Raw genomic sequence first — 24,098 nt, forward strand, 5'->3', positions numbered from 1 at the left:
CAGACTTCTCAATAATCAATGTGTGAATTTAGAACCAAAACAGAAATGAGAGGATTCTTCACATGAAAGATAATATAAATATTACACATCAAACCTATGAAATGGAAAATTAGGATCCATGGCCCTGACCAGTTTTGGCTTAGCAGTTAGAGTATCAAGGGTTTTATTCCCGGTAAAGGGCATGTACCTGGGTTTCAGGTTCGATCCCCAGCCACAGTCAGGGTCGTGCAGGAGACAACCAATCAATGTGTCTCTCTCACATCGATGTTTCTCTCTCTCTCCCCTCCCTCCTTTCCACTTTATCTAAAAATTAATGGAAAGATATCCTTGAGTACGAATTAACAAAAAAAGAAAAAAATTAATTACCATGAATAAATATATTGGAAAAGAAAAAGGCAAAGATGTAGAAACAACCTACGTGTCTTTCAATGGCTGACAGAATGAAGATGTGGTAATATATACAATAGAATATTGCTCAGCCACAAAAAAAAGATGTAACACTGGCATTTGCATCAAAATGGATGGATCTGGAGACTATCATGCTAAGTGTAACAAGTCAGACAGAGTAGAACAAGATCCATATGACTTCACTCTTCGTGTGAAACTGAACTGTCATGTATATTAAGTATATTGAACCTGTAATTAAAAATTGTCCTGGAAACTGAACTCAGAGTCTAGAAAGCTTCAATGGTAAATGCGTCTGAACACTTAGGCATGTATGAAGTACACACAAACATGGCTACATGGACACAGACACACACACACCAAACTTACACAAGCTTCTCCTGAGAATAGATAAGGAAGGCATGTATCCCAAACACACTTTATCGGGCTAGAAATAATTTGATACCAAATTCAAACAAGGCAGCTACAAAATGGGAACATCACGGGAATCTCTCTCACATGAACTTAGGTATAGAGTCCTAAACAAAATATTCAAACAAGATTCATCAATACAAAAACTGGATAATCTATCATAACCATGCTGGTATGTGCTTTCAGGAATGCATGGTGGGTTTCATATTCAAAACAATCAATCAATACAATTCAAACATAAAAAAAGAAGAAATAGGAAAAAAATTATATCAACAGATGCACAGTTTTTGTTAAAAATGAAGCACTAATTTATCATTTTAAAACCTCCTCAGAAATAAAAGAGAATTTTCTATCATTTGTCAAAATATCTTTGAAAATCTTAATAAAAAATTTTTTTTACTTAGGATGATACTTTCCAGGTCCCTCCATGTCATCTCAAAGGATAAGAGATCTTTCTTTCTTACAGCTGCATAGTACTCCATTGTGTATATGTACCACCGCTTTTTTATTCATTCGTCTACTGATGGACATTTGGGCTGTTTCCAGATCTTAACTATTGTAAATAGTGCTGCTACAAACATGGGGGTACATATATTCTTACTGATTGGTGTTTCAGGCTTCTTAGGGTATATTCCTAGAAGTGGGATCACTGGGTCAAAGGGGAGTTCAGTTTTTAATTTTTTGAGGTAACACCATAGTGTTTTCCATAGTGGCTGCACCAGTCTGCATTCCCACCAGCAGTGTACTAGAGTCCCCTTTTCTCCACACCCTCGCCAACACTTGTTGTTTGATGATTTGTTGTGATCTCACTTATTTGTGGAATATAATGAACATAACAGTCTGAGGAATGGGGTAGTCCCAGAGACGTGGAAGTGGGGTACAGACTGACAATCCCCAGAAAAGGGGGTGGTAGGGGAGAGATAAACCACAGAACTTATATGCATGTATGCATGAACAATGGACATGGACAACAAAGCTGGGGACGGGGGGTGGGGGTGGGAAAGGGAGAATCTGTGGAGGAAAAAGGAGAAACATCAGTAAAAACATTAATTAATTAATTAAAAAATAAAAATAAAACACTAATTTACTATTTTAAAACCTCTTCAGAAATAAAAGAAAATTTTCTATCATTTATCAAGATATCTTTGAAAATCTTTATAAAAGAAGTAATTTTTAAAGGTAAAAGCTTGAAACTATTTTGCCTGCAATTGACACTGTGACAAGAATATTCACTATGACCACTTCTATTCAGCACTGGAAGAACCAAGCATTTAAGTAAAAGGGGAGGGGGTGATAAGGACTGAATGGACGGAATAAACCGTATTGTTCACAGATTATATGTTATGTGCATGAAAAATGCAAAATGATATAAAGATCTACACTGGGCACATCAGTAATATATACAAATCAATTGCATTTCACACTTCCAGTTTTAGACCAAGGGGAAAGAGAGGTAAGTATCTCTAACAATCCCACCACCCCCTAAAGCAGTGTAAAACTCCTGGACATTGCATATACATCAAACATAAGAACACTTCAAAAAGTAGAGAGAGGCAGCAGACATGCTAAGACTGTTAAGACCCCATGACACAGTGGTGTCAAAGGAGGCCACACAAGGTACCTGGACTGTCTCTTCCACCTCGCAGTAACAGGTCAATAGCCCAGTCATGTGTCAGAAAATGCCTTCTATAACAAAAGATCTAAACTCTCACAACATGATATACAACATATTCAGGATTCAATTTTTTTTCTATTTTTTCAAACTTATCTTTATTGTTAAATGTATTACAGATGTCCCTCTTTATTCCCCCCTTGATCTCCTTCTCCCCAAACCCTCCCCTGTCCTGCTTTCCCCACAGTATTGTCTGTATCTATTGGTTATGCATCTGTATCTATTGGTTCTTTGGTTTGTCTCTTCCCGCCCAAACTCACCCCTTCCCTGTGTTCATCATTCTAACAACCAATTTGTACTTCCTAATCCCTTCATTTTTTTTCACCCAACTCCCCTTCCATCTGGCAACCAACAAAAAGTTCTCTGTATCTATGAGTCCGTTTCTATTCTGCCTCCTCATTTTGTTTGTAGATTCAATTGTTGATAGATATGTATTTATTGTCCTTTTTATTGTTCATATTTTTGTTGTTGTTCTTCTTCAAGAAGACCCTTCAACATTTCATGTAATACTGGTTTGTTGGTGATGGACTCCTTTAGCTTTTTCTTGACTAGGAAACTCTTGATATGTCCATCAATTCTAAATGACAGCTCTGCAGGATAGAGTAATCTTGGTTGTAGGTCCTTGCTTTTCATCACTCTGAATATTTCTTGCCACTCTCTCCTGGACTGCAAAGTTTCTTTTGAGAAATCAGCTGACAGCCTTATGGGAGCTCCTTTGTAGGTTAATTAACTGCTTTTCAGATTCTTTCTTTGTCTTTAACCTTTTGCATTTTGATGATGATGTGTCTTTGTGTGGACCTCTTTGGGTTCCTATTTGGAACTCTCTGTGCTTCCTGGATTTGTGTGTCTGGTTCCTTGACCAAGTAGGAAAGTTTTCTGTCATTATTTTTTCAAATAGGTTTTCAATTTTTTTCCCTCTTGCTTCTCCTTCTGGCACACCTATGATGCAAATGTTGGCATGCTTGAAATTGTCCCACAGGCTCCTTTTACTATGCCCATTTTTTTGGATTCTTTTTTCTTTTTGCTGTTCTGATTGGGTGCTTTTTGCTTCCTTATATTCTAGATCGATGGCTTGCTTCTTGGCTTTACCTACTCTACTATTGAGTCCCTCTAAATCATTATTTATTTCAGTTAGTGGACCCTTTATTTCTGACTGGTCCTTTATTATGCTCTTGAGGCCCTCACTAAGTTCTTTGAGTATCCTTATAAGCAGTGTTTCGACCTCTGCATTTGTTAGGTTGCTTATCTCCATTTTATTTAGTTCTTTTTCTGGAGTTTTGTTCTATTCTTTCATTTGGGACATGTTTCTTTGTCTCCTCATTTTGGCTGCCTCCCTGTGTTTGTTTCTCTGTATTAGGTAGAGCTGCTATGTCTCCTAGGTTCCCTAGGGTGGTCTGTGTAGGTATCCTGTAGGGTCCAGTGGCACAGCCTTTCTAATCACCCAGCTGGGCCTCGAGGTGCACCCCTCGTGTGGACTTTATACCTTCTGTTGTAGTTTAGTCTTAATTGCTGTTGGCATGTCAATGGGAGGGTTTTACTCACGCTGATTGGCTGCAAAGACTGGCTGTGCTCATTAACCACTGGCCTCTGACTACCTTGGATGATCAGCTGTGCAGGGGCCCACCACACAGAGCAAGTCTTACTTCAGCAGTGTTTGGGTATGCCCTGAGTCCATTCCTTGAGTGTGTCACTTGTGGAGGTTGTTGGGTGGTAGTGCTTCGACATGGTCTGAAGCTGTCCATTGGGTGTGCTGGCTCTGGGGCAAGGTCAACCACTGCCTGCGTTCTATCTGGGGCCATCAGGCATAAGCTACAAAGTGATCTGCCAATGGCTGCTTCTAGTGCTGGGCCTAGGGCCACTTAGTGAGAGGTATGGGGCTCACTGTAGCCAAATGCTTCTTGTTTGAGAGAATTTAGGAAAATCTGAAGCAGGATCCAAAACCGGCCAATCTTATGCTAAAGCCACGGGAAACAGCTCGGGTGGGCTTGGAAGTTGGTGTGGCAGGGCCTCAGGGAATCACCAGGGCAGGGCAAACAGTTTGAGCCAGGTTGCTGGAGCCCCAGACATGGCGGCTGTCTACCTGCCCTGTAGGGGAAGGGTTCACCAAAGAAACAATGGCCTACACCATCATGTCTGTCCAGGAGAAAGCTGCCTCTCCTGTCCTCGCCCCAATGCTAAACAACTCAGTTGTTCTCCATATGTCTCTGGTGCCTTTCAAGCTGCCTCCCTTTCATGCTAGAGCTCAGAGGGAGGGGGTTTGACAAGTCTGTATGCAGACCCTTTAAGAGGAGCTGCCTGGGACTTCAGAAGCCTCAGCCTCCCTCAGCCTCAGTTCCCACTGGTTTTTACATTCAGAAGTTATGGGGACTTCTCTTCCTGTCACTGGAACCCTGAGCTGGGCACCTGGTGTGGGACAGGGACCCCTTGCTCCTTAGGAAGGACTTTTACAGTTAAGGTGTTCCTCCTGATTTGTATTCACCACACGCGGGTGTGGGACCAGCCCATTCACACCTCCACCCCTCCTACCAGTCTCGTGGCTTCTTTAATTTCGTGGTTGTAGGACTTCCATTCAGCTAGATTTCAGGTGGTTCTGAAGGATGGTTGTTCTGTAGTTTAGTTGTAATTTTGATGTGGTTGTTTACTTATGCTGCCATCTTGACCAAAAGTCCTAAGTTTCAATATTTAAAAAATAACTTGTCATAACAAGAACCAAGAAAATCTCATCTCGAGGAGAAAAGATCATCAGTAATAAAGGCTTAGCACCCAGCTGACACAGACATTGAATGATCTGACAAGGATTGTGCATCCACTATAATAAAATTGCTTTCATGAGCAATTACAAACATGCTTAAAGAGAATCTATAAAAAGAAAGTCTTGGCAAAGAAACAGAAGATATGAAGAACACAATAGAGATGTTATATCTGAAAAAAATCAATAATTAAAATAAAAGGCCCAATAGATGCATAGGCTCAACAGCAGAATGGAGAGAATAAAAGAAAATAATGAACATAAAGAGAAATAAAGAACATAATTTTGTCTCCTGTAGGATGGTAACAAAAGGTCTAACATTCATGAAATCAGAACCCTAGAAGCAGAAGAAAAAGAATTAAACTTTAACTACTCAAGAAACTCTGGTAAAATTTTCCCTAACCTGGCAATAGTCATAAGCCTACATATTCATGAAATCCAATTAGGATAAATCCAAAGACATCCACACAAAGACACAGCAAAACCCAACTAAGGGGGAGAAAAAGACAAAGAAGTTCCTTGAACGCACGAGACAAAAATGTTACATCACCTATAGAGGGAAAACCCACTTGGATGACAACGGGCTTTCTCATCAGAAACTGGGAAGTCAGGACAGAAATGACACATTTTTCTAGTACTGAAAAAAAAAAAAAACGGTCAATACTGAATTCTATAACTGGTGAAATTATTCTTTAAAAAATAAGAGGAAATAAGACATTCTCGGGTGAAGAAATGGTAAGGAGATTTATCACAAGCAAACTTCCCGTGAATGAATGGCCACAGGAAGTTCTCAGCCCAGAAAGGGGGAATCTTGGAACAACAGGAAGGAAGGGAAGAGGGAAAATGTGGAGACTAGTACAGTGCCGAGGACAGAAAGGCACAACTGCCCAGTTATCCTTCTTCTATGAGCACTCACCTCACATTATTTTCAAGTTTGAGGGCAACAAAAACATATATGATCAGTGAATGATGGTTTGTGACTATGTTGTTAATATACTAACATATTAAGAAATAGAGATAAATTAAAAATTTACTTTAACTTCCAGAGCTCATGCAGTGACAAGAGATGTCTGAATTCTATGAAGAACTGTGGGACCTGTGCTGGCCAGTGTTGCTCAGTGGGTTGGAGCATAGTTTCATATACCAAAAGGTTGAGGGTTCAATTTCTGGTCATGGCACATACCTAGGTTGAGGGTTTGAACCCCAGTCATAACATGTACAGGAGCCAACTGATCAATGTGTCTCTCTCACATCGATGTTTCTCTCTCCATCCCTTTCCCTCTTTCTAAAATCAATAAACAAAAATCAATAAACATATTCTTGGGTGAGGATTAAAACTAATTAATTAATTAAATAAATCTTGAAATATTTATAATTTTCTTAAAAAGAACTATGTCACACTTGGAGAGATCAAGACAACCCAGAAGAGCCATGAATTAGAAAGCCAAATGAGCACTAAAAAATGCCTAAACACTGCTCTTTTTTTTTTTTTTAGGGATCAACTGAGTTACAAAGTGATTTGGTTGACGTCCAAAATGTAGTTCCACATTTTTAAAGAAAGGAAACGGAGTCTGTCACTCAATAGGTCACTTTCACAGCGCCTGGCACCAAAAAACAGAAACAGTCCTGCATTCAGGTGGACATGCAGAGGGTAGCACCTCCCTCACAGGTTTAAAGGAGGCAGTGGCAAGACCCGCGGTGTCCCTGTCTAATACACCAGCCTTGCGCTGCAGACACTGGAGGAACCATGGGTGGTAGAAGGTGGAGAGGACCTCACCAAGTGCCTACTCTGCCACAGCCGCTGTGCTGGGTGGACGTCTACTAGGAATGCACTACTCTGTCTTAGGTCATTTCTCAGCAACTATGGATCTGGTGATTAAGAAGCAGTTCAACACCTGAACACATGCTCGTAGCTTTCCCAGGGATAAATTCACCTCCCTCTTTCACAGCATAGTCCAAAGGGACCCTCAGCTTCTTGGTATTGGCAGAAGATCACATTCGTCCACAATATGGATGACATCCTCTTAGTTGGATCTGATGGGTAGTAGGTGGTGTGTGCTCTGATTGCCATGGTTTGCACTGCACGTGGTGGGGAGGAAAAGGGAATTGAAAGATTCAGGACCTGTCAAAGCAGTGAAGTTGCAGAGGTCCTGCTCCCAGGGACCTGACAGGACATGCCTTGCATAGGAAAACACATGGCATTGCACCTGGACCCTCCGAATGCTAAGAAGGAGGCACAACTCTGCTCATGTGTCTTCAGGCTGTGGAAGCAGCATATATCTAGCATACTCACGATGGATTTGTCACTTTTCTGGTGACTGAGAAGACTATGGATTTGAATGGAGCCCAGTTCCAGAACCCTGCAGCCATGATTGTGAGACTGGCCAGACCCTATGGGTTCATGTCATTGCATCATCTGTAATAGAGAGCAAGACACCATTTAGAAAGCTGCTCCTGACATGCCCTTGGGTGCCAGTAACAATTGAATGACTGACAGGAAGACATCAAGGTTCTTTGTGCCAGGAACAACCCATGAGGAGGGTACTGTTATTCCCACCATGTCATGAGGTTGCAGTCCATTGAGAGATGAGAGTGGTAAACCTGGGGCTATAAGCAGAGGTTACAGAGGGGAAGATAAGTCACACAAAGATGTTAGACACCTACTTGTCACAGGGATGCCTCTCCCTCAACTGTCCTCTACTGGGTCATGTCTGGGTGGAGTATGTTCTAGAACAGCGATGTTCCACAGCCTTGCTCAGGGTCTCTGAGAGAAAATGACCTCCATGAACAGACAGGTGGGTAATAAATAGGACAATACATTTTTCTGTGAAAAAAAAAAAGATGAAATTAAGGTTCTTGAGATGGAACATTACCCTACATTATTTGTGTGTCCAATGTATTTGCAGGAGAGACAAAATGGTCAGAGTCAGTGGTAGGAAATGAGGTGATGGAATGAGCAGGTTGCCATGGTGGAGGGAGGGGTCAGGAACCAAGAACCACAGGCAGCTTCTGGAAGCTGGGAAAGGCAGGGAAATTTTCTCACCAAGGAGCTGCAAAAGCACACAGCCATGAAGACACCTCGAGTGTAGCCCAGTGAGACTGACTGTGTACTTGTGACCTCCAAAACTGGAAGATAACAAAGTATGTGGTTTAAGCCAGGACGTTTCTGGTAATTTGTTACAGCAGCAATAGGAAACCAACACAAATACTTCAGCATTCTTTTGGTTAATGCTTGAATAATATATCCTTTCAACTCTTTACTTTTAACAGATTGGAACCATTGTATTAAAATGAACCTTGGCCTGGCCTGGTGGTTCAATTTGTTGAGTGTCATCCCATATACCAAAATGTTGCAGGTTGAGTTCCCAGACAAGGCACATACCTAAGTTGTGGGTTTGATCCCCAGTCAGGGCACTTGCAGGAGGCAACAGATCTCTCTCTCTCTCTCTCTCTCTCTCTCTCTCTCTCTCTCTCTCTCTCCCTTTCCCTAAAAAAAAAAAAATCAATTAAACATATCCTCAGATAAGGAGTTTTAAAAATTAATAAAATAAAAATTTAAATGAACGTCTAGTTGGGTCTTATTTGTTGTTAATCCAGTCCTAAATCTCTGCCATTTAACTGAGTTTTTACCATTTACATTTAATGTAATTATCAAGAACGTTGTTTTCAGGTATCCCATTTTATTGTTTGTTTCTGCCTGTGATCTCTATTATTTTATTATTTGCTCTTCAGTTTTTCCTTTACTGCCTTTTTTTTTTTTTTTTTTTTTTTTTTTTTTTTGCTTTTTGTATGATTTTTTAGTATTCCATTCTAATTTATCTACTGTTATTCTAACTATAACTCTTTGTATGTTGTTTTTGAAGTGGCTGTTGTAGGTATTATAATATAGACATCTAATTCCACAGATTCTACACAGAGGTAGTATTTTACCTCTTCAAGGAAATGAAGAAGACTTACAACTGTGTAGATCATTTTACCACCACTGTATACTGTAAGTGTCATATATATTATATCCACAAACATTAAACCCCAGCAGACTATGTTACCATTTTTGGTTTCAACAGCCATAGATATTTTTTTAAACTCAAGGAGAGAAAAATATGCTGTTACATTAACTTAAATATTTATTTAAATATTTTTGTTCTTCTTTTCAAGTGTTCCTCTAGAATTATTTCTTTTCTGCCTGAATAACTTATTATCTCTTTTAAACAGGGTTGCTGGCAACAAATTAGCTCAGCGTTTCTTCCTCTAAGAATGACTTTATTTTGCTTCCATTCCTGAAGAATAGATCCAGAGGAATGCCAGGTTGATGTTTATTTTCTCTTAGGACTTTAAATCTTCCAACTCTGTGATTTCTGATAGAAAATCTGTAATCATTTTTATTATGTTTCCTCTGTATGTAATGTGCCATTTTTCTCTGGGTGTTTTCAATTTTTTTTACCGGGTTGGTGATGATCATGAAATGTGTAGTCTTGGTTTTTAAAGACTTGTAGCTGAGGACCATGGACATGTGAATTTATGACTTTCAACAAATTTGTGAAATGGTCAGCTATCTATTTCTTTTTTTTTTAATCTTTATTGTTGGATGTAAAATGTATTACAGATGTTCCACATTTTCCCCCCATTGACCCCCTCCTCCCCAGTCCTGCCCCCCTCCCGCCTTTTTCCACACTGTTGTCTGTGTCCATTGGTTATGCATATAAGTTCTTTGGTTTATTTCTTCCCACCCCCCCAACCCCTTTCCCTTTGAGGTTTGTCAGTCTAGCAATGAATTTGTACTTCTTAATCCCTTCACCTTTTTCACCCATTCCCCCAACCCTTCTCCCAACTGGCAACCAACAAAATGTTCTCTGTATCTTTGAGAATGTTTCTGTTCTACCTGTTCATTTTGTTTGTAGATTCCATTGTTGATAGATATGTATTCATTGCCATTTTGTTTGTTCATATATGTTATCTTTTTCTTCAAAAAGACCCTTCATCATTTCATATAATAACGGTTTGGTGGTGATGAACTCCTTTAACATTTTCTTGTCTGGGAAAGTTTCTATATGGCCATCTATTTCTTCAACAATGTTTTGTTTTCATTGATATTTTTATCCTTTGCTGGGAGTTCAGTGACATAAACTGTCTCGCAGGTCCCGAGTCTATTGGTGTTCATTTTTAAAATCTGGATTGCCTCCAACATGGGCACTTACCCAATGCTGAAGAAGGCGGTCACAGTGTGATAAAGAGGAGGGCACTGAGGGCAAAGCAATAACTCAGATGATTTGAAAAGGGGAGATGAAGAAAAAGATGGTTCTGACTTACACAAACAGGAAGTCAGGGGAGGGAAGTGTGTGGGGAGAGAAAATGCACAGTTCCAGTAGAGCCATGCTTTCTTCTGAGCAATGATCTTCTCAGCATCTCCCCATGCTCCCCCTGCCCTGGTGTCGTCCTCCCTATCAAAGCCCCACTGACTTCTCCAGTCATCAGGAAGAGAGTGGAATAGACTACCTTCTGAACAGCGTCCCCGACCCATCACAACACTCAAGATGTCTTATCTGTATCAGCTCACCAGCCTCCTTCCTGGTCCTTCAATGCAGGCCCCAGACCTTTCTCCAGTGTGCTCCTCTCTCCACCTCCTGAGGACTCTTCCTATAACCGGAGCTTCACTGTCCACACCCTCCACCAGTTTCCATCTGCAGAAAATATCCAAATTGCACCATCTGCTCTCCAAGTCTGTGAAGGATCAGGCTTGAGTTAAACTCACCAGCTGCAGCAAACATGACTCTTCCCTCCACACCAAGCCACACACAGAAACTGAGCTGTTTAAAAATCCCCTGCCTTTCCAGCCGCTCCCTCACCCCATCTGAATGAACCCAGCCACCTCCTTCCCAACCTGCTGGACCAAGACCTGTCCTGTCTCATCCCACTCAACTAAAAGTGTAGTTTGTGTTATAGGTTTGTGAGAGAGTTAAAGGAGAAAACCACATCCATGACTTAAAATATTGACCAACATGCCATCCAGGGGTCAGGTGAATGTTGGCGTTTTATTGCGGAGAGCCTTAGTTATCTATAGAGGCTGCCTGCATGACATTTTCACATGGTGGTAGCCTTTTCATATTTATTCACTTATTTCTGTTCATCCTCAGCTGAGGATATTTGTTCCCATTGAGTTTTTGAGAGAGAGTGGAAGGGAGGGAGGAAAGGTAAGAGAGAGACACATCAATAGAAGCTACCAGCTTGTGCCCTGACAGGGGCCAGGATCAAACCTGCAATCGGGGTATGTGCTCTTGACCAGGACTCGAACCCATGACACTTTAGTGCACAGGACGATGCTCTAACCACTGGCCAGAACAGTGGTAGCATTTTTGTTGTTGTTGTTCTCACTTGAGGACTTTTTTTTCCATTTTTTTGTTCAGATAGAGTGGGAGGGAGAGAGAAGATGAGAGAGAGAAACATCAACATGAAAGGCGCACATCAAATGGCTGCCTCCCACACAACCCCACCCAGGGCCGGGGATGAATCACAACCCAGGTACGTGCCCTTTGCCGGACACAGTGGTCCGCGGGCCAACGCTCTAACCACTGAGCCAAACCGGCCCGGGCAGTGGTAGCCTTTTTATTTATTTTTTTATTTATTTTTATTTTTTTTATCCTCACCCGAGGACATTTTTCCATTTTTTGTTCAGGTACAGTGAGAGGGAGAGAGAGGAACAGAGAGAGAGAGAGAAACATCGATGTGAAAGGAACACAACGAGTGGCTGCCACCCGCACAACCGACCAGGGCCGGGGACAAACTGCAACCGAGGTACGTGCCCTTAGTGGGAACCGAACCCAGGTCTCTCAGGACCGCAGGCCGACGCTCTAAGCGCTGAGCCAAACAGGCCAGGGCAGTGGTAGCCTTTTTAAAACTGAAATCTTTTCACACAGTCTGTTGCTTAAAATTTTTCCCATTGCCTTCAAGATAAAATCTAAAATATTTGCACTGTGCTCCAGACCCTGTGTGAGCAGGCTGAGCCTTCACCTGACTGCTCTCATGTCTGAGAACAGGTCGAGATCTTTCTGGTCAAGGATGCCCCCCAGTCCCCACCTCTGGGCTGGTCCCTGCTCATGCCTTGGGCCAGTTCACCCTCAAGAAGAAACCTCTCAGCCAGGACCCAGGATGCATGTTGTCTTCCTGTTATTGAACCTCGTTGTCTTGTTTTCTTTTTCCTCTCAACTCACACACAAGACTAAGTGAACTGTCTGTGGTCTACACATCAGTAATATCTGTCTTCGTTCATTTTTGCCCCATGAGTCCAGAGAAAGAATCTGTCAGCTTCAACCATGACTCCCCAGAGCCTGGCCAATGACTGGACAGAGTAACTGCTCAGTAGATATTGCCTGACGGATTGCCCAATGAGAGAAGGAAGAAATTCTCATTTACGTAGGCTCAGGAAAGGGAAATGTGTTACCCAAGGTCACGGACGTTCTAGAAAAGGCAGAGTCAGAATTGTAGCAGAAATTGGGGGGGGGCTCCCCTCCTGCCTGTTTTTCTGCCCTCATGTCCTGGGTCAGGTGTCACTCTCTGGATTTGGGTTTGGCGTGAGGTGGAGGCAGAGCATGGGGGGTCCGCTGAGACTCAGGTCAGTCTGAAAGGTCCCAGAACCCACTGTCTCCTCTGGCACATCCTTCAGGGAGGGGCTACTTCCCTTCCTGTGAGGTCACTGATGAGGAACCCACGACATGTCACACGAAGCCTGGACCCTGTCACATCCCATGTGTCGGTCTGTCTCCCAGACTCTGTGAATTTTACTCGTCATCTACACACTGAGGACCATGGGAAGAAGCACCATGACTGTGACCCTCACTGCCCTTCTATGCCTCTGTGAGCTATGGAGAAATACGGAGTGATGGGGCCCCCTCCCCTCTTATGTCCTCCTGTAGAGAAACCCCAGGACTCAGGACACACCCTGGGGGCAGGACCTCGGGGGAGGAGAGGTGTGCTCAGCCCCAGGTCTGCCCCAGAGCTCAGGGGCCCAGACCAGGCCTGGAGCTTCTACGTGTGGTTGGGGATGGTTCTCACAGGGACTCTCTTCCAGGGCTGTGTCGGGGCCCATGGGACCAGGTACAGGCAGGTGAGTGCTCCCCCAGACCTCCTGCTTCAGCACAATGACCACCCCTCTTCCCAGGGCAGCTGGGGGAGACACAGGGTTTGGAATCATGGTGACCCACCTGGGAGGGGCCATGGAGTGACAGGGAAATGGTGGGGAGAAGGGATCCCCTGATCTGATTCCTTTCCAGAAGTTGTCCCCAAACCCTCCATCTGGGCTGAACCAGGCCCCATGGTCACCACGGGGAGCCTTGTGACCATCTGGTGTCAGGCGTCTCTGCAGGCTACTGCCTATAGTCTGAATAAAGAGAGGGGCTCTGAGCCCTGGGATATGAACACCCCACAAAACTTCAGCAACAGGACCGGTTTCCTCATTGAATCCTCCAGCTCACAGCATAAAGGGCCCTACGAGTGTGCGTATTACACCACTGAGCACAAACTCTCAGAGCGGAGTGACCCCCTGCTCCTGGTGGTGACAGGTAAGGGGAACACGAATGTTCTCTCCACTGGGGCCCCTCACACCCAGGGAATGAAGTGAGGGTTAGGGGGACCTCACCCCACAGTCCACACTGGGAACATGTGGGTGATGGTCCCTGTAACACGGATCCCCCTTCTCCCCCAGGAGTGGACAGAGCACCCTCCCTCTCAGCCCAGCCAAGCCCTGTGGTGGCCTCAGGAGGGAGCGTGTCCCTCGTGTGTAGCTCACAGGACACATCGGGCACTTTCCATCTGCTGAAGGAGGGAGGAGCTGACCCGCCCCGACACATGGAATCGCAATCGAGGTCCAGTGCTGGGAGGACCTATGCCCAGGCCACCTTCCCTGTGGGCCCCGTGAACACCTCCCATGGGGGGACCTACAGATGCTATGGTTCCCTCAGATCCTACCCCAATCGGTGGTCACACCCCAGTGACCCTCTGCGTCTCCAGGTCACAGGTGAGAGGACAGACCCCTGTGCAAACTCATCTGTTTGCTGGGCCCAAAATGACTGGCCCAAGCTTGTGCCACAGAGCGCTGAGTGAGTGTCTGTGGGGAGGGGGGAGGGGAGGAGCTCCATGTTGGTCTTCCCTCAGCCACTTCCTGGATAATGCTAGAGAAAAGTTAATTCTTCTCAGGAAATGAATTTCTCTAATTACAAAGGACAAGCTAGCTGCTTGGACACTGTGTGTGTGGGTGCTTGTATGTGTGTGATGTGTGTTTGTGTGCATGTGTGTGTGCATGCATATGTGATGTGTGTTTGTGTGTGTATGATGTGTTTGTCTGCATGTGCCTGTGTGTGCATGTGTACCTGTGCATGTCCCTCTGTGCTGGGGACACCAACAGTGTCTGAGCTCTCCTCCACAAGCCTTCAAGGAGCTGCAGTGAAGTCAGGAAAAGAAGCCACAACCCCGGTTCAAATCCCAGCTCTGCCCCTTCCCACTGGGATCTCAGACAATCTGTTCCTCCCGAGTCCCAGGTTCATGGCTGTGGAGCAGGACTCCCGCCACCCCCCTCACAGTGCCCTCAACACGCAGCTTGACCCTGGTTACAGCTCAGGAAGGACACAGCCCTCCCCCTGCCCTTCCCAGACACACACTCTCCATGTGCACACAGGCCCCACTGCGGTGGGAGGGGTGTCAGTCTGCAGAGTGGGAGGTGGGTGTGGGCTGGACTGGAGAGGGGTGGCTCGCCCAGCACCCACCTCTACCTGCCGTCACACCCCAGATTCCCCCGCAGCTCCTGGTCTAGGTGAGGGGACCCTGCCCCTGTCCTTTCTGTGCTCAGTCAGCTCAGAGCCCTGTCCGTAAGAAAGTCGGGGACAGTAAGACATGAGTGTTGGAGGAGATTCCACAGAGGAGGGTCCAGTCCCTGAGTGGGCAGAAAGGGACAGGGTCTCCCACTCCGGAACCCCCTTTCTGAACCTCAGCAGAGATAAAGGGTAGGGAGGGCGGGGTGAGGTGTGTGGAAATGAGCAGGAAGGTGATCAGACCGAGCAGAGAAGTCAGACCCCCACCACTCACCTGCTCAGGTCTTCATCCCAGAATCAGGGCCTCCGGGGTCCCAGCCCCCACTGCACACTGTCCTAGAGAGAGAAGCATCCCCCATAAGCATCACTCTGCTCAGCCGGCCCCTGTTACAGAGAATAGCTTCTTGTTAATAGGAAGTCTTCTTATCACACATGATTTCAAATGAGGTTTATTCATGAACTTCAGAAGCATTTTGATAGGTGTTTGTAAAACTGAGTAAACGTATAGCCTATTTTAAGAACTGCTCATCTATTGTTGTGATTTGTGAGTAAGCTGTTTGATTCCTTGATGTTTTCTAAATAATACCAAGTACACACAGGAAAGCTATTGGTTTGGGCATATTTGTTTCATGACCTGTTTGCTTCCCAAAGATTCTCTCTCTTTTGGTTGATCCCACTGATATACTGATAAAATCATAGTAGCCACAAGTCAGATATTTCACTTCTTACTCCATGTTGTATACCTATTTTTCGCACTCCAAATTTATACGACAAGATGAAAGAGGAGAATGTTCCAGAGCTTCCCCTCCAGAAAACAGCGTAATTCACGCGCAAATCATTTCAAGGCGAACTCATTAAGGTATTTATATTTTATACCAAAAGCACTATTGGCCTCATAGTCTCAATCTTTCTGTTTCATTAGGATTTATTGGGAATGCTTATTTTTTTTAGAGATACACACCTCCTAGAAATGATCTTTTCTCTGATTTATAAGCACACTGCAAAGCCTTCTTGGTTCCAACCATTTGGATGTCAACCAACTGAAGAACATGTGTCGTCCATGTGCACTTTCTGAATGGTGTGACTTGATATTTAGAATTTTTGCATGGATCTTTGTAATTAGGATAGGTTGATAATTTTTTTCTTACATCCTGGTTTTTATAGCAAAATGGGCAACAGACTGACGTAATTTCCTACTTTTTGTGCTCATGAGGTATAATAATTTGGGGGATTTTCTGTTACTTAAAGTTTGCAAGTGACCTCTGTTGTCTTTAGAGAGAAAAAAAATCACATAATTGGTACCTGTATACCCGTATTTTTCATCTGGTAAATGTATCTATCATTGTAGGTATTCATTAGTATATAAAAAGTGAATTCATAAAACAATAATTACATGAAAATTTCCAGGTGATGATTAAAATGCAGACCCTCGGAGAGGAGGGACCTGGCTGGGTGGGGTGAAGGACTCCCAGCCCCAGACTTTCACCCCTTGTGATCCTGACATGCAGGAGCCCCTGACCCCAAGCCCTCCTCCTTGGACCCTGGTTTCCAGTTGCTGAGCACGTGAGATCTGTCAGCTGTAGGGCAATAGGTTTGTGGGGTCTCGACTCTCAGACTGAACACAGAACACAGCTCTTAACTATTTCTGAACTGAGATCACTTTTTCACTTGTCATGTGCTCTTGGGCTCAGCTAACTCTTATCGAGGTGACTCAGAGCAGGTTGTGAATTCAGACATGACAGGGTCGCTGATGTCAAGGGGAGCTGGGAGTCCAGGGTTGAGATCAGAATCCGGGAGATTTGGGTATGCACTGAATTCTGAGACCTCTTTACCCACAATTCTTATCTTTCCATCCCCAGGACTACACAGTGGAGAATCTCATCCGAATGGGCGTGGCTGGATTGGTCCTGGTGGTCCTGGGGGTGCTGCTATTTCAGGCTCGGAACAGCCCGGGAAGGATCCAAGACGCAGCCAGGACTTAATCACAGGAGGGAACAATGCACTGTTCAGAGTGGGGTGCCTTGGAGCACATCTGATGATCCCAGGATGTGGTGAATGAACATCTGGACCTCAGTTGGGAAACTCTCTGCTGGGAATGTCCAGGGGAGGAGAGGTGCAGACAAAGTTTGGGTGCAGGGGAGAGGATATCTTGTTCCTGTGGATGACGCCTCCCCCTTCAGACTGTGGTGCTCCTCCTCCCTGTCATCCCTGACTCTCCTCCACTGCCCTCTGTTCTCCCCTATGACATGAGGGTGCGTCCCACATGGCTGGTTTGGATTCACATCTATGCACCCTTCATGCTGGATCACAGTCATACACACACAGTGTGGTGTCATCATAACACTGGGAATATTATAACCCATGAAGAACAGAGTACCGGTTTCATGCGACATTGAGGGTGAACGTCACAATTATGCAGCTCAGTGACAGAAACAGGACACAGAAGATCACATTTTGGGTGATTCCATGGACATTGTATACAATGTCCAGCAGCAGGAAACTCAAGGAAACAGAAATCAGATTGCTTTGTCTGCAGTGAGCTACAAGAGAGACTGGAGATTGACTGCTTTGTGCTTTTTTTGTTTTTTTCCTTGAGGAGGTTTATTAAAATTTCTTGAACCTAGATAGAAGTTGTGGTTGAGACATTGTGTCTTTACCACATTCCAGTGAGTTTTATTCTTTAAAAGGGTCAGTTTTGTGTCATGTGGATTTTGCATCAATAAAATGAAATTCAGGTAAAACAGACATGGTTTCCCATAGATTCCTGTACCTTAGAGGTTGCACCACGTCCGTGTGGAGTTTTATGGGAGGCATGACTCCCAGTAGGTCAGAGATGCACTAAGTGCCTTAGTGCTTAGGGACCAACCCACTGATGGAATCTCCACCTTCACCCTTGACTTCGGCTGAGCATAGGATCCACAATGAGCACCCTCATTCCTGCATCCTTTAGTCTGAGCTCAGCTGCTGTTCCACCAAGGATGCGCCATAGCTTCTGTCTTACCTTGTAGGCTGGGGAGGTATGTGTGAGGCTTCCAAGTAGCCCTTCCTACCATAATCTCTTATCCCCATGTCTTCACCGGGTCAGAGCAGTGGCATCAGAGTGAGACTCTTTATGTCTCACATCAACCCTCTGAGGCCAGGTTTCACAATTTCCTACAATGATGAAAGAGAGAGAGAGGAGAAGTTATGATGGCTAAGAAACATGTCCACAGGTCTTAAATGAAAACCTGTAAATTGTCTCCAACTCGTTGTTTCGCCCAAAGCATGGAGATGGAATAAACAGTATTAGACAGAGAGTTATAGTCTGGGGGCCAAGAGGCAGTGAGTGGGCTGAAATGACTCAGACGTTTTGATGGACAGTGGTGGACAGAAGCTGCTCTACCTCACGGAAACAAGGAATTAGGAGAGAGAAAATGTGAGAGAGAAATAAACCATCTCCTCCCCTGGACATTCTCAGCAGAGAGTTTCCCAACTGGGGTTCAGATGTTCTCTCACCATGTCCTGGGATCATCGGATGTTCTCCAAGACACCCCACTCCAAGATGCCCCATTCCCAGGGCAGATGGTTGGTGGTGTTTCCATCTGTGGGTCAGTTGACAGTGTTGTGAACATCTCCCTGACCCTCCTGTTCCTCTTGGGATCATCAGTCTTGTGATGGCCCCATTGGCTACTCCAGGCAACCAAGGCAAAGAGAGGGAGGGACCTCAATTCTTCACTCTCTTTCCCCCCACTTGGCGAACAAATCCCAAAGTTCTGAACCCGAGTCTTCTGTGTCCCGGTTCAGCTCCACAGTCAAGTTCAGTTGAAGACTCAAGATATCTTGTTGGTGCGGCCCCATCAGCCTCCTGTCTGGCCTCCTCCAGACTCTCACTCCCAACTGAGGTGTTTTATTCTCATGGCCTCAAAGTCACCCATCACTGACCATCCCCTGTACAAAAGCTTTCCACGGGTCTCCCCCTTCCTCAGCAACATCCATGTTTCTCCGCCTGACATTCCATGTTGCTGAAGATCAGGCTGAGCTAAACTCTCCAGTCCCATTGGAGCCAACTCTTTCTGCAAACCACACTCATCCCCGTGACACTCCTCTCTCCCCAGACACACATCACTGGAGTTATGACCACACTGTGTCTTGTCAGGGGCACCTCCCTGAGCCAATCCGAACAGAGCAGACTCCTTCCAAACCTCCTAGACCATGATAATGACCAAGAAGTCTTTCCACATCACCTCACTCAATTGTACCCGTGTTCACGTCATAGGTTTTGTGTAAGGGTTGCACCAGAAGTCCGCCTGCCCACTTAGAATATGATTGCCTCATCACCCGATGGCCTGTGTTGTTGGAGATTTATCACTGATTGTTATCCAAAGTCCTCCTACAGTCTATTCCCGACGGAGTGGTGTCTTCTCCAACCAACAACCTGTTCACATGTTCTTTCAGCGAAAAGTCTTTCATGACCTTAAAGATAAAACCCAAGAGTGTCTGCCGGGGGCAAAGTTCCTGTGTGACAAGGGCACAGAGCACCCGGATGACTCAGTTTTAAGAAGTCATGCCCTTACTGGCCCATGGTGCCCTCACCCCCCTTGTGCTGACCCCTGTCATGTCCTGGTCTCTCCTGCACCAGCAGGTCCCTACACTCTATGTTTGCTAGACGTCCACCAGTTATTGCTTCACTCTGTGCTCAGTTTTTCTCCTTCTCTACAACTTACCAGAACTACAACTGCATTACTCACTGTTTAAACATTTGCATTGTCTGATGTCACTCATCTGAGATCCATGTGTCCAGCAGGAAAATCAGTCATGTTTCCCCTAATGAATCTCGTGACTAGACAGGGAAACTTCTCAGTAAACATCAGCTGGTTGCCGGGATGGTGAAAGCAAGAAAGAAATTTGCATTTACGGAGTCTCAGGAAAGAGAACTGAATTGCCCAAGGACACACAGACTCTATAAGAGGCAGAAGCAAAATAGGAACCGAAGGCTGTGCTTCCTCCTCTCCTGCCCTGCTCCTCTGCCCTCGTGTTGTGGGACCGGCGTCGCACTCTGCATTTGGGTTTGACATGAGGTGGAGGCAGAGTGTGTGCCGGTCTACTGAGACTCAGTTCTGGTCTTCAAAGTCCCAGAACCTGCTGTCTCCTGGACCATCCTTTGGGGAGGGCGGAGTGAGGCTGATGAAGAATCTGTGATGTGTTACATGAAGCTTGAACCTTCAATCAGCCTTCTGGGCTCTGTGGACATTATACTTCATCTGCACCCCTGGGGACCATGGGAGAAATCACCATGACCCTGACGCTTATGGTTCTTCTGTGCTTCGGTGAGTTTGGGGGAAACTGAAGGATGGGGTTTCCTCCCACCCCGGGTCCGAGTCCCAGTGAGTCCTGAGAATCAGGAGGCTCCGTAGGGGCAGGACTTCAGGGGAGGAGAGGTGTGCTCAGTCCCGGGTCCAACCCCAGGGTTCGGGGGTCCAAACCAGGTCTGGAGCTTCCGTGTGTGGTTCAGATCATTCTCACAGGGACTCTCTTCCAGGGCTGTGTCGGGACCCGTGGGACCAGGTACAGGCAGGTGAGTGCTCCCCCAGACCTCCTGCTTCAGCACAATGACCACCCCTCTTCCCAGGGAAGCTGGGTGGAAAACAAGGTTTGGAATCATGGTGACCAATCTGGGAGGGACCTTGGAGTGACAGCTGGGGACACACAGAGGGAGAAGGGCTCCCCTGACATTTTGAATCTGATTTCTTTCCAGAAGTTGTCCCCAAACCCTCCATCTGGGCAGAGCCAGGCCCCTTGGTCACCACGGGGAGCCCTGTGACCCTCTGGTGTCAAGGGTCTCTGCAGGCTGCTGCCTATGGTCTGTATAAAGACAACGGCTCTGCGCTCTGGGATATAAAGCACCCACAGAACTCCAGCAAAAAAATGAGTTTCCCCTTCCAATCCATGAGCTCACACCACGCAGGGATATACAAGTGTGCGTACTACACTACTGAGAACAGGTGGACAGAGAAGAGTGACCCCCTGCTCCTGATGGTGACAGGTAAGGAGGTCCCAGGTCCCCTCCCACCGTGGCTCCCCTCACACACTCAGGGATTGGAGGGTGGGCTCGGGGGGACCTCACTGCAGTCCACACCGGGGACATGGAGGTGATGGTCCCTTTAACAAAAATCCCCTTCTCCCTCAGGAGTGTACGAAGCACCCTCCCTCTCAGCCCAGCTCTGCCCCTGTCCTGACTGTCTGTTCAGGGCACTCGGGACAGGGTCCCCTGGTGGTGCTGGGGGCAGGAGAGGGTCCTGGGGCAGAGGCTGAGAAGGGGCAGAGGTACAGAGGGAGGGAGTGAGGAAGGCGGAGTGAGGGGCTCAGACATAGAGACACCCACCCGGGGGCACTGAGAGGAGCTGAGAAGGATCACAGACAGCGTCCCTGGGGAAGGACATGGTCCCTCAACTCAGGGTCAAAGGCATGTGGGGGGGGGAGGCTCTCGAAACATCACACCTTCCCTCCCCAGGAATGTACAGGAAACCCTCCCTCTCCATCCTGCCGGGCCCCTCAGTGCCCTGGGGAGCGAAAGTGACCCTGCAGTGTGGATCTGAGACCTGGTTTGACACCTTCCACCTGCACAGGGAGGGGTCTCTGGATCCCCCCCAACACCTTCCTGTGCAGAACATGACGGCAGCCTTTCAGGCCAACTTCACCATCAGTCCTGTGACCTCAGCCCACAGGGGCACCTACAGGTGCTTTGGATCACACAGTGCCTCCCCCTACCTGCTGTCACACCCCAGTGACTCCCTGGAGCTCCTGGTCTCAGGTGAGGACCCAAAGCCCTGTCCCTTGTGTCTTCATGGTCAGTTGAGGACACAGTTTCCAGGCCACCATGGGCTGGAATAGCAGTGAGGGGGTCACAGGAGGAGGGTCAGCCAGAGAGGATGCTCACCTCCCAGAGGGATGGAAAAAGTCAGAGCAACTCCCACCCCTGCCTCATCGTCACCCCCATCCCTGAGGCCCAGACATGTTCCTGGTGGGCAGAGGGAGGCTGGAGAGACTCGGACTGACCAGAAGGAGAAAAGGTCAGAGGCACCCATCCCGACCCCCTTCAGTCTCCACTCCTGTGTCCACACCCTGAGAGACCAAGACAAGAGTGGGGCCTAGCAGAGGCCTTGGGCCCCAGAGAGAACTAGCCCCCCTGCTGGGGCATGGCTGGTCTCCAGGGGGTGGGGCCTGGCAGACATACTGGGGACCCACAGGGCTTCAGGACTCTGAGGATGGCAGGTGTCAGGTGGGGTGGTCATGCTGTGGTCCCTCCCTGGGGAGGAGCAGCTGGGTGGAAATTGGAGCAGGAAGAACTCCCTCCCCTCAGCTCCCATCAGATCCCAGGAGGCTCTGAAAATTGGTGCCCCTGAGTGAGGCCCAGGGATGGCTCCGTGAGTGTCTGTGGGGAGGGGGTGGTGGGAGGAACTCGGTTTGGTCTTGGCTCACCCACTTTCTGGTAATGGCCTGAGGACAGTTCTTCTTCTTACTAGAACCCATTTTTCCAAAGATGCTTGAACAGTCTGTGCGTGTGTCTGTGTGTACATGTGTGTGCATGTGTTTGCATGTGTGTGCATGGGTACACCTGTGCATGTCCGTCTGTACTGGGGACACCCACGGTGTCTGAGCTCTCCTCCACAAGCCTTCAAGGAGCTGCAGTGAAGTCAGGAAAGAAGCCACAACCCCGGTTCCAATCCCAGCTCTGCCCCTTCCCCACTGGGATCTCAGATAATCTGTTCCTCCCGAGTCCTAGGTTCATGGCTGTGGAGCAGGACTCCCGCCACCCCCCTCACAGGGCCCTCAACATGCAGCCTGACCCTGGTTACAGCTCAGGAAGGACACAGCCCTCCCCCTGCCCTTCCCAGACACACACTCTCCATGTGCACACAGGCCCCACTGCGGTGGGAGGGGTGTCAGTCTGCAGAGTGGGAGGTGGGTGTGGGCTGGACTGGAGAGGGGTGGCTCACCCAGCACCCACCTCTACCTGCTGTCACACCCCAGATTCCCCCGCAGCTGCTGGTCTAGGTGAGGGGACCCTGACCCTGTCCTTTCTGTGCTCAGTCAGCTCAGAGCCCTGTCCATAAGAAAGTCGGGGATAGTAAGACATGAGTGTTGGAGGAGATTCCACAGAGGAGGGTTCAGCCCGTGAGCGGGCAGAAAGAGACAGGGTCTCCCACCCCGGAACCCCCATTTCTGAAGCTCAGAAGAGATAAAGGGCCGGGAGGGCGGGGTGAGATGTGTGGAAATGAGCAGGAAGGTGATCAGACCGAGCAGAGAAGTCAGACCCCCCCCACTCACCTGCTCAGGTCTTCCTCTCAGAATCGGATGTGTGCACACCTGACACACATTACAGAGGCTGCCTGGTTTCACCCCTTTGGATATTAACCCAACTGAAGACCACTTATCATCCATGTGTGAGCCCATATTTGGATATTTTACTTGGATATTTGCAATTAGGATAGGTCAATACTTTTTTTTACATCTTGGTTTTTGTATCAAAGTGAGATCACAGATTGACATAATTTTCTACTTTGATGCTCATTGAATATTTTAATTTGGGAATTCGCTCTATTACTTAAAGTTTGAACCGAGCTGTGGACTTCCTTGGTTATGACCTTTGATAAACAGTACGTTGGGGTTGTCTTTTCAGATAAAAACCACATAATTAGCCATCCATCCATGTAATCTTGCCAGACTTTCTAAAGTTTGTCCAAAACTAGAGAGAAGAGGATGACCCTTTCCCCAGCTGGGCATCCTACTGATCTAACTCCATTAACCACGACCTCCGAGCTCCTCTTCCCTCTGCCCCTTCCCCACACCCCACAGACAGGACCTCATTCCTTGTTCAAGGCCAGCCTTGACCATCAGGGTCCTGCCTCCCTATCACCTGTTGATTTCAACTCTCTGCCTGTCTGTCTGTCTCTCTCTCTCTCTCCACACACACACACACACAGACATACACACGCACATACATAATATATATAGGTACAGCAATATTAATCAGTATATATTATAATGGATAATTTACTCTTTATGTAAGAGTAGCTATATGTGT

At 46.6% G+C, this 24,098-nt stretch overlaps 2 protein-coding genes and 1 long non-coding RNA gene across 4 annotated transcripts in view; 2 read left to right on the forward strand and 1 right to left on the reverse strand.

Moving 5' to 3' along the window:
• The window catches only part of LOC118639337 (leukocyte immunoglobulin-like receptor subfamily A member 2), a 462,866-nt gene that overhangs the window by 437,305 nt on the left and 1,463 nt on the right, over positions 1–24,098 (forward strand). Inside the window, exons 4-8 of one of the 2 annotated variants that reach the window (XM_036275708.1) lie at positions 13,300–13,335; positions 13,502–13,789; positions 13,933–14,244; positions 20,769–21,056; positions 21,525–21,824. In XM_036275708.1, coding sequence (XP_036131601.1) covers positions 13,300–13,335; positions 13,502–13,789; positions 13,933–14,244; positions 20,769–21,056; positions 21,525–21,824 — 1,224 coding nt within the window. Of the gene's footprint in view, positions 1–13,299; positions 13,336–13,501; positions 13,790–13,932; positions 14,245–19,969; positions 20,341–20,552; positions 20,589–20,768; positions 21,057–21,524; positions 21,825–24,098 lie in introns of those variants that run through there. The other variant, XM_036275707.1, reaches the window with a different exon arrangement.
• LOC118639326 (leukocyte immunoglobulin-like receptor subfamily A member 6) overlaps positions 1–24,098 on the forward strand; it is a 154,905-nt gene that overhangs the window by 24,076 nt on the left and 106,731 nt on the right. The gene's annotated exons all lie outside the window — the stretch shown is intronic.
• On the reverse strand, positions 7,490–23,366 carry LOC118639349. The gene is made up of 3 exons (XR_004961169.1): positions 23,342–23,366; positions 7,902–8,061; positions 7,490–7,653 (listed from the first exon to the last, which is right to left on the reverse strand). It is a non-coding gene; the product is annotated as an uncharacterized LOC118639349 (long non-coding RNA).

The sequence above is a fragment of the Molossus molossus genome, unplaced genomic scaffold, assembly GCF_014108415.1.
Source record: "Molossus molossus isolate mMolMol1 unplaced genomic scaffold, mMolMol1.p scaffold_m16_p_21, whole genome shotgun sequence".
In the NCBI taxonomy this organism is placed as follows: domain Eukaryota; kingdom Metazoa; phylum Chordata; class Mammalia; order Chiroptera; family Molossidae; genus Molossus; species Molossus molossus.